At 38.0% G+C, this 10792-nt stretch overlaps 1 protein-coding gene across 1 annotated transcript in view; it reads left to right on the top strand.

Annotated features, from left to right (window-relative positions):
• The window catches only part of LOC107101066 (CD48 antigen-like), a 17628-nt gene that overhangs the window by 2281 nt on the left and 4555 nt on the right, over positions 1 to 10792 (top strand). Inside the window, exons 2-4 of the mRNA XM_015399824.1 lie at positions 8485 to 8691; positions 8767 to 8877; positions 9079 to 9336. Coding sequence (XP_015255310.1) covers positions 8485 to 8691; positions 8767 to 8877; positions 9079 to 9336 — 576 coding nt within the window. The remainder of the gene's footprint in view (positions 1 to 8484; positions 8692 to 8766; positions 8878 to 9078; positions 9337 to 10792) is intronic.

Here is a 10792-nt window from a genome sequence, read left to right as displayed (position 1 = left end):
GTGCATGTTGGACTCCGACAGGGCTGCCCTCTGTCACCGGTCCTGTTCATAACTTTTATGGACAGGATTTCAAGGCGCAGCCAAGGACCGGAGGGGGACTGGTTTGGGAAATAGTGGATCTCGTCCCTGCTTTTTGCAGATGATGTAGTTCTGCTGGCTCCCTCCTGCCAAGACCTACAGCGTGCGCCGGGGTGGTTCACAGCTGAGTGTGAAGCGGCTGGGATGAGAATCAGTTCCTCCAAGTCCGAGGCCATGGTTCTCGACTGGAAAAATGTGGCTTGTCCCCTTCAGGTTGGAGGAGAGTCCCTGCCTCAAGTGGAGGAGTTCAAGTATCTTGGGGTCCTGTTCACGAGTGAGGGAAGAATGGAGCGGCAGATTGATAGACGGATCGGTGCGGCTGCTGCAATAATGCGGACGCTGCACCGGTCTGTGGTGGCGAAGAGAGAGCTGAGCGAAAAGGCAAAGCTCTCAATTTACCGGTCGGTCTACATTCCTACCCTCACCTATGGTCATGAAATTTGGATCATGACCGAAAGAAAGAGATCCCGGATACAAGCCGCTGAAATGGGCTTTCTCCACAGGGTGGCTGGGCTCTCCCTTAGAGATAGGGTGAGGAGCTTTGTCATTCGGGAGAGGCTCAGTGTAGAGCCGGTTCTCCTCCACATCGAGAGGAGTCAGTTGAGGACATCTTCTTCGGATGCCCCCTGGACGCCTCCCCCGGGAGGTGTTTCAGCCATGTCCCACCGGGAGGAGGCCCAGTGGACGACCCAGGACACGCTGGAGAGATTATGTCGCTCGGCTGGCCTGGGAGCGCCTAGGGCTTTCCCCAACAGAGCTGGAGGAGGTGTCAGCGGAGAGGGAAGTCTGGGAGTCTCTGCTTAGTCTGCTGCCGCCGCGACCCGGTTCCGGATAAAGCGGGAGACGACGAGTACGAGTACGAATCTAGGCTGTTTTGGAGAAGCTGGGCTGCTTCCAGTATCAATGCTGGTTATAAATAATTGATAATAGAGCTTGTTTTTTGGTGCTTAGTTTCAAACCCAGTTTTCAAAGTCTTCTCAACAATCTGAAAATTACAGCTTTTCCCTTTTTTGCTTTTTTTTTGCAAATCAATGTAGACGTTTGGAAGTAAATCATGTCCTTGTTTTAATGTCTTTTAAACCAATTTTTGCCCAGTGGGTCCTCCCACAACACCAGGTGCCATGTAGATGTTGGTTTTTAGGCTAAATCTGGTTGGTCATTCATAGTGTTGATTTAGTCCAGAAATTGGTGTTGAAAGTTGGACTGTGTTGGGTTGGTCGGAATTGTGTCAGTCTACACATTTTTTTAAGACCTCCTAGACCTCCTGAGGGACTGGGTGGGTGTTAGGGGGACTGCTCTGCCGTGGTTTAGATCCTACCTGTCAAAGAGGTCTTTCTTTGTCAGGGCGGGGGACACCACGTAGCCATCTGCCCCACTTTATTGTAGAGTACGTCAGGGTTCTATCCTGGAACCTTTATTGTTTGTGCTTTAGCACTTCCCTCTCAATGAGAGTTTTACTAAATATGGTATAGAGTACCCATTCTATGCAGATGATTGTCAAATTTATTTGCCAATTGATAAAAACAGCCACTGCCCCATGAAACCCCTACTTGACACTGTGGCTGATGTTAAGGCTTGGTTATCAAACCATTTTTTTTTTTAAACCAAATGAGAGCATAACAGTGGTGATGGTGTTCGGCAATGCCATCTCTGACTTGGGATCTTTCAAGGATTTTGTACTTTCCAAAGTAACCAGCCTTGGTGTCACTATAGACAGTGACTTTAAACTGAACAAAAAAGTAAGCAGCGTTTTAGAATTGTCTTATTATCATCTCTGTCTTTTATCTAAGGTAAAACCATTTTTATCTTTTAACCTCTTTGAGCAGGTTTTGCACTCTTTTATTTCTAGCCGTCTAGACTACTGCAATGCACTTTATTCAGGTTAGCCAACAGGCCCTCTCCCCTCTGCAGTTGATCCAAAATGCAGCAGCTCGTCTTTTAAGGGGGACCAGAAAACATCAACACAATGCACCAATTCTTGCGTCTCTGCACTGTTTGTTTTAGAATTAATTTTAAGATTTCATTGTTTGTGTTTAGAGCTCTGAATGGGATGGCTCCTCACTACATTACCAACTCCTCTAGATTTAATCTCCAGCAAGTTCTCTGAGGTCTAAGGGGCCATCTTTAGCTAACAGTGCCTAAGACAAGGCAGAGGGGACAGAGCCTTTTCTGTAGTTGGCCCCAGACTTTGGAATACTTTGCCCCTCCATATACGAACAGCCTCCACAGTGGAGTGTTTTAAGTCTCGTCTTAAGGCCCACTTTTTGTACACTGCATAATCGTGTGGTCATCTGTGTCCTTTTTATTTATTTACTCATTTCAAACTTACTGATTTTTTGTGTGTGTTGAGTTCTGTTTGTTTGTTTTTCTGAACAGCACATTGGAAACATTTTTTGTTTAATGTGCTGTATGAATAAAGTAGATTAGATTGGATTCTCATCAGCTCCTTCAGGTCAGGCAGTCACACTTTGTTCAAGGTGGCAACTTTTTGGGGACCAATCATTTTCTGTGACTGCACCTTGACACTGAAATTGACATCCACTATATTGTTGATTTATAAGTGAATATTGATTTTGAAATTAAAGCTAAACAGTGCTGCCAACTTATTGGTCTTTTCACTACTTTTAGTTACTCCAAGACATATCTATTGCAAAAAAGCCCCTAGCGCCAAATCTAACAACTTTCTTCTGTGTTAATGAAGACTTTAGAGACAACACATAAAAGCCCTGAACTCTGTCCCCCTGAGCAATTAGCGAGTGGATCCTATAGCTTGCTTCCTGCACTCTGTCCTTTTCACTTTCTGCTGTTGTTCATACAAGACAGGCTGCATGCATGCTGCAGCAGCAGAGAGATAAACTTTCCACTTCAAATACAGCATGTGTAAAGCTGCTGCTAATCCAGCACTATACTGCAAGCTGGGATTTTTGAAAATACTTTTCTAACCAGAATGGAGTTTGGAACTAAATAGCTGAGTTCTTTTTTTTTTTTTTTTTTTTTTACTTATTTCTACACTGGTTATTACTCTTACAATCCCCACAACTTTTCCCTTCCAACTATCCTAATATCTATGTGCCCTGCTTTGATAGACATCCCAAAAAAAATGGAATTGAATCTCCACTGGCAGCTGAATGACATTAAATAGGCAAATTCAACAATGACATCATCTAGCACCTTTAAGGACAGCCAATAGGAGCGCTTCTTGCTGAGGAGTTGGCAACAATGAGGCTAAAGGGAAGTGAAGCACATGGTTCAGTCCAATGAGGCAGCCTCAACCACAGTTTTTGCCAACCACAGTATTCCGTTCAACAGTTTTTAACCAGATTTTTTTTATTTTCTCACCCTCTGTGTTTTTTGTTATATATTGACTTTGTTCAACACTTCAGTCCTATTTATTGTTGATTGGGAGAGTGCTTTACAAATAAACAACTGCCTAACTGAATAACCTCACCACATCCTCATGCGCCGCATATTTGTTCCGTCTAACACATGGCTTCTGACTTGTGGCTTCTCATAGATTTGTCACAACATCTGCTCTCCTGTTTCCACTTGTTTAAAGTTTGGATTTATAGTAACAGATTATATTAGATTGTGTAAGTTCAGGTGGAGTGCTAGTTCTTGCTGTTTTTTTCAGATTGCTGTGCAAACCAATGTTCGGTGAAAGCCTCTGAGTCTTTTACAGCAGCGGTCCCCAACCGTTTTTGCACCATGGGCCGCTATATGTCAGACAATATTTTCACGGACCGGCCGGGGGGGGGCATAAAATCAAATAAAAACAGCATAAAAATAAAACAACAAGCCGGTCCCATCTAGGTGTAATCGGAGAAAATGACAGACGAAGTGTGCTCCTGATGTCCAGTCTGTTCCGTAGCTTTGTTTTGGTCGCTGTAACCGCAGAAAATCTCTCTTCACAAAGATAGGATGTTATAGATAGGATGAGGCATGAACTGAATTAACCTGTGTCAAGAGGCACAGATGCACCGACTGATGTAATTGGTAGAGAATACCGCAATTTTTTATAAAAAAAAACATCACTCAGACTCTGATCGTCAATAAATTATATATATATATATATATATATATATATATATATATATATGTATATATACACTTTTTTCCTGTGTGACCCGGTACCAAATGACCCGCGGACCGGTGGTTGGGGACTGCTGTTTTACAGTATAGCTGAGTTTATACTGAGATTTCAATATACGCAGGTCAATTTCTTTCACTTAAATATCTTTATTCCGCTTTATCATTTAGAACTTTGAGTTGGTTCAAAGCATAGAATCACAATGAAATTAATTGAGGCCTTTGAATGTAGCATGAAAAACTGTGAAAAACTGAATTAAATTATTTAGCAAAGGCCCGTTAACTACTCATATATTCAAAACTTCTTGGAAATATTTAACCATGCCAACCTGAACCCTAAAGACCTAATTTGAAGTCATACTCACAACCTGTTAAGTACTCAAACTCTGAATTGGATGATGTCTCAACAGGTCCGTTTGTTTTCAGCTGTCTTTAATTTCCAGAGACAAAACACAACCGTGTCATGGGCAGAGTATGCAATTCTGAAATTCTAAACAAGTATTGTCATAGAAGTTTTTTTTTTTTTTTTTTTAAATCAGCACTTACACTAGTTGCAATACAGCTTTAAATTTTTTTGGCTTTGACAGTTTGACCTGTGAAACATTTAAAAAAATAACCAAGCTAATACTGTCAGAACTTTGGACCCAGAATTTTAGGCAGACAGACTGAGGTTATCTACAAAAGTGTTTATTGACAACACGTCGAATCTGTGACTCGAAAGATGCCGGAATCTTTGGTTTTAGAGTTATGTCCGAGGGGGGAAAACAGCTTAAATAGAGGCAGGAGCAGGTGGATGAGATGAACACCAATGAGAAACTTGGCGGAGCTGGTCAGGTGAATAGAATTAACTATTAAGCCAGGGATGAGTGCCAAGATCATGCCAAAAACTTTAAGCACAATCACAATTATATTAAACAAGCTACATCTGGATGCATTTAATTATATTTTAAATTTGTTTTCTATTTCAATGTTTATATATGTTGACAATAACACAATCTGATTAAATGAACGGCACATTATGCAAGTGGGAATCAATAAAACGATTTTTAGCAGTTGAAATATTTACATTTATTAATGTATTTCTAATTAGAGTTGATACTGCTTTCAGAGAACAAAATCTTAGTTTGCACAGCTATAAACCAATAGCTTTTTCTCACTTTTGGCACTCCATGGAAACATGAATATGAGATTATGGCCACTGAGTTTCATGATGGAATGAAATTAATACATATACAGTAGTTCCATAAAGAATATTCCTGCAGACATACTATTGTTACCTATGCTAGTGTTACAAAGTGGCAAACTAGATTTTCATTAAGTTATATTAGTAGGATCTCTCAAAGTCTTCTATTAGGTCTGAAATGATGGAACAGAAAAACAACACTGCCTAAAGGTTATTACAGCATCACCTTCTTTTTGCTGTTTTTATTTTTGATTGAACCACCATTATAAGTTTTGCTAAATAATCTAATTCGAGTGAATAGAACATTGAAAACTAACAAATCAGATGTGTAAAATTCTATATCAAAACTACTAATGTTGTACAGGAAAGCCTAATGCTACCCCATGATCTGGTTTTAAAAAAGGGGCATGTTGTGACTATTGAACCATCGTCATCATCTTGGTCTTGGTTGGTCTTGAATTTGCTTTGTTATGGTTAAAAGGTCAGGTAGCATATTAAAAACACATGTCTGTGAGGAATATCTGTCGCAATCCAAGACACAGTTGTGCGAAACCTGCAAATTATAGCCCGTAATTATTGCCAGTTTGCAGCCAATTCAACCTGGAGAGAGTCACACAGTAAACAGCTACAAATAAAAAAGAATTACATTTATTGATACAGGTAGCACAATCATATTCTTCAAAAATATTTCTATATAAGGAAAACCAGCTCATTGCGAGAACTAATTAGCACTCTGCAATCCCTTACCCTCTTCCAAATTGAATTTTTGCTTAAGCTTCATGAGTCAACAGGCTGGTAAAAAAATCAACTTGACCACATCTGGTACTGAAATTCTGGTTTAGTAAAGATGTTTAAGTATAGTGGTGTTATTTTGCATGTATGGGCATGACAGATATCAATGCTAAGATGAGCCAAAAAGCAAACCTCTCTGGTCCAACAAATACAAATCCTCTATTTGTAGCAGAGAGACGTGGATTCCAGTTAAAGAGCAAGATTCCTGCTTGCTAAGTCTCCTCTTGGTTGTGGTAGTTTTGGTTGTTCCTGGTATGGCTAGATAGATTATTTCATGGCTGGGATTTCTCCCTTTGACTGCCTTGGTGTTAACTAAATATAACTCTGCACTTAATTGTGACAACTTTTCTCTTTAGGAAAGGCTGATAATCGAGGTCCAGAAAGTAAAAACCCAGCCTTATTGTTCTTCATTATGTTCACTTAACCAGGTGATTAGGCCTAGGCCTGAGAGCCGGAAATGCAAATGTTAAAAGTAATCTCTGTAGAAGCTTTTTACTTTCTGAACTTGGATTATCCATCTCTGCTCTTTATAAGTTTCTTTTATGGATAAACAATGTTCTTTAGACTCTGTTTAACATTGAATATATTAATAATATGGTATTATATTATTATATTATAAATTTGCTAATTAATATTATATTAATATTATTCAAATATTATTAATGATATATTGAATAACATTGAACATATTACAATTTTTATTGTATAAAGGATGGTGGAATGTGACGCTTTGATATAAATAGGCTCCAAAAAGTTAGGCATAAGAACATATATGACAAATAATTTGCCCAAAGAATATTGATTTCAAATACGTAATTCAGGGTTGGAATTTGGGACAAACCTAATCAAGGCATTATGATGGATCCAACCATCTTTGTACTAATGATTTCGGCTGATGGGGATAGTATAATGGTGTGAAAGATTTTTTTTTTAGCACATATATATCCTTAGCTTGTGTAAACACCTCAGACTACCTGAGGATTTTTGCTAAGCAAGTACATGTCTTAAAGGCCCTCATACACCCATATTTTGATGGTTGCCTCCAGCAGGTTAATGTATCATATACAAAGCTCTGATTACATCAGAATTATTGTTGATCATGTTTGTGAGTCCAATGTACTCCGATGTGAAACAAAGTTCCCAAATCTCTTCCTACTGGAGCAGAGCTGCACATTAAAAAATATTAGTCATATTTCATTTATGATATAACTGCTTACTTTCTTCTTCCCTTTCTTCCTCTTGTGTTCTTTCTTAACTCTGTGACATTTAACATGTTGATTAATGCAATATGTGTTCTATGTGAGCATCTACCACCAAAAGACTCTGTTCAAGTGGATAAAAATGATAAAATATGCAAGTCTGCATCAACACTGTGATTGATAAAATATAATGTCGACGTAAATCAAATTCGGTGGGAAATGTACCCAATACTTAGTTAAATCTTTTCCAAAAAGAATTTAGTTGTGTCCCATGTGCCTAACCAAGTGTCTGAAGAGTGGGTGTTGCTCATTTGTTGGATGAAATAGAAAAGCTTTTTTAAAGAATACAGAAACTGAGGGATGTTTGAATAAAGACCAAGGAGTGATTTTTAAGTTAAGAAATGTGTCCCTTAGAATAATGTATAGATAGGTTTGCTTTGTGGATAGAGTTTATGTTGTTTACTTGGGTTTGTGCCTGGGGAGGTGATACCAAAGATAATGTTTTTGCTTAAAAATGATTCAAATTGGAATTGATGAAATTACTAATAATACACAAACTTCATAAATACTGTTTCACCAATTGCTCTTTTCTGTTTAAAAAAAATTCTGAGATATGCAGATGAAATGGCCTGCATTGTTTTCATGTTCTTAACCAACACATCCTCACTAGCAACTTGTAAAATACCAACTACTGACACTTGGCCTCTTGTCATATATTGACACGAAGGGAAAATGGCAGATTGTGGACATTTTATCACATGTCCAAGAACAAATACATTTTTCTTTTGCCTACAATGTTGGTTTGGCAGCTTTAGAAGGCTATGGTAACATGTGTACTTGTGTTTTTTTCAGGTTCAGAGATTTGGGTTAGTAGGAAGTTTTACTTTACAGTTCATTGAAAATCTTTCATTCCATCTTTCCTGTCACTATCTGTCGTGCAAGCTGTGCATCAATAAATGACCAGAGGGGACTTTGCAAAGAATGAATATTTAAGACTTAATAGTGAGACTGTATTGTCAAGGAAATGGTCCATTAAGAATGTTTGTATTTAGGAAAGCTTTTAAAACATTGCTTTTTATTGTTTGCCAAGTAAAACGTAAAGCACATGCAGCTTCTTCACTGATCATTTTTTATCTATTCCTCCAGGGGTGAAGGTTGAGGAAATCCAAATCTCAGGGTACATAGGTGATAGTGTTACATTGCCATCAAAAGCCGACCCATCCTGGGTTTTATCCAAAGTTGACTGGTCAATATTCACGAACAACACCTGGATTGCCACCTTTGACAACGGTAAAATAAATACAGATCGTCGTACAGAATACAAAGGGAGGCTCACTCTTGATGGCACCTCAGGTAAAATGGAAATTATATTTTGACACAATGAAAAGAAATGTTCATTCCTGTTTACAATGTTTTGTGTCTTGACAGGCGATTTAACCATTTCTAACCTGACCCAAAGAGATGCCATGACTTACACTGTAGATCTCGTCAATAAAAACAATGTGGACAAAGTCAACAAGATTATTCTAACTGTGAAAGGTAATTGTTGAGTGAAAACAGTTTTGCTTTTATTTTAATTTGTCATAGAAATATTTTTCTAACCATTGTTTAACATCATCCTAAGATTCCTTGTAAACTTTCTTATAATTACTGCATTATTTCTCATATAAATGTGATTTTTGTTTTGTTATGATAATAGGTTCAGGTTAAAAAAATCAATCTTTTAATTAATAATTGCAGAACACCTTCAGCAACCAAAAATCACCAAGATCCATTTTCCAGCAACAACAGATGGCTGTACTTTCGCCCTCAAGTGTTCTTCTCCAGATGATGGTGTTGATTTCACCTGGGATGTTAAACCTTCATGTCCTCATTGGAGCAGTTCCCAAACTGGTGCATCAGAGCTTGTAGTATTATCGTCAAGCTCTGTAAATGTTAACTGCACTGTCAGGAGAAAAGAGGAGAAGAAAACAACTGTTTGGGAATCAAGTTGTAATGGTGAGTTTTTAAGTTGGGACAAGAGTTCCCAAACTTCTCATGCTGCAGCACCCCAAACATCTTTAGCTTCTGGCTGAGGATCATCCTTTGTAAAATTACAGAAAAAGGATACAAAATATGCAAAGAAAATTTAACTTTGACAATAGTTCATCCTTACTTTGTTTCGATTTAAATTTTATTATGTTTGTTAAGCATACGAGTAACAACTACATTTGTTTTGACAGTCTATTATATTCCCATTGAATAACAAACTTTTTAAAAAGAACATAAAAGAAAGAAACCTGATTTTTGGTCACAGCAGGCAACATTTGTTGCACAATGTATGGAAACACACAGCATACTAGAGGATATAAGCACATATTGTGTTCTTTGAAAAAAATTAAAATGAAGGGAGAGCAAATACAGATCATATCAGATGTATTATTTGAAATTATGCAGTCAAGCAGAAAAGAATATACATTGTGCACCAAATGAAATAGACAAATATAAAAGAAACATTCTTGCAGAAGAAAAACTTTAAATCTATTTTTCAAAGTAAACCTTATGTAGCGATTACTAATTTTGTTCAATGAAGTGGGTCATGTTGGATAGAGTAGCCTGAGATTTTATTCAGCTAAAAGTATTGATACTTTACAATTATATTAGGCAGATTTTTTATACTTGTATATTTAATAAAGTGATAATATGGATAAATACAGTAAAGCTACTTCAAACATGGTGACTTAAGTCATAAAAGTAGTTGCTACCCAACTCCGCCAATCTTTCACTGACACAACATCAAATAACTAGAAAATTCCCCAAGGCAATTTTGGTGGTGCCTGCCACTTGGTTTTGTGGCAAAGCCAGGGTGGCACCAAAGATGTCATGTGGTTAGTTGAGTTAACCTGAGATCGGGTAAAAGCATGAAACCTTGTGATGACATACGTTACCATGCCAGGAGGAAACTTGGTTGTTCAGGCTTGATGGCCACTTGAGTCACCATACCTAGAGGCGACCAACGTCAAACAGCTGTTGGTGACTGGCATCTCCAAACCTACTGCTGACTGATGTGGCCAGACCTACATGTAGTGGCGACTAGGTTCATAATAAAGCTCCCTATAATACAATAAATTGGTGATTATACTATTTAGGCTTTTATTTTGTAGAGTATCTTGTGTCTTATTTTGAAGGACAAGCAGAGCTGTGTCTTTAACATAAGGGAATCTATTTACGATGGTTTAATCTATTTTTCCTTTATATTAGGTTAGTAGATGCTTCATTACAGCATAATTGGGAGAGCTTTATTTTTAAATGTGCACAAAAGTGTGTTGTGAAGGAAAAGGTCAGACAGTGATATGGAATTCATCTCAAATTGTTGAATCACTCTCTCTCCATGTTATTAGGTCAAAAGCAGTTTTATTACAGTAGAAATGGGAAATATTTATTGGGAAATTTGCAGTGGGGTGTGTTTTGAAAA

The sequence above is a fragment of the Cyprinodon variegatus genome, unplaced genomic scaffold (genome assembly GCF_000732505.1).
Source record: "Cyprinodon variegatus isolate N-32 unplaced genomic scaffold, C_variegatus-1.0 Scaffold1049, whole genome shotgun sequence".
NCBI lineage: Eukaryota > Metazoa > Chordata > Actinopteri > Cyprinodontiformes > Cyprinodontidae > Cyprinodon > Cyprinodon variegatus.
This window is presented reverse-complemented; position numbering and strand designations above follow the sequence as displayed.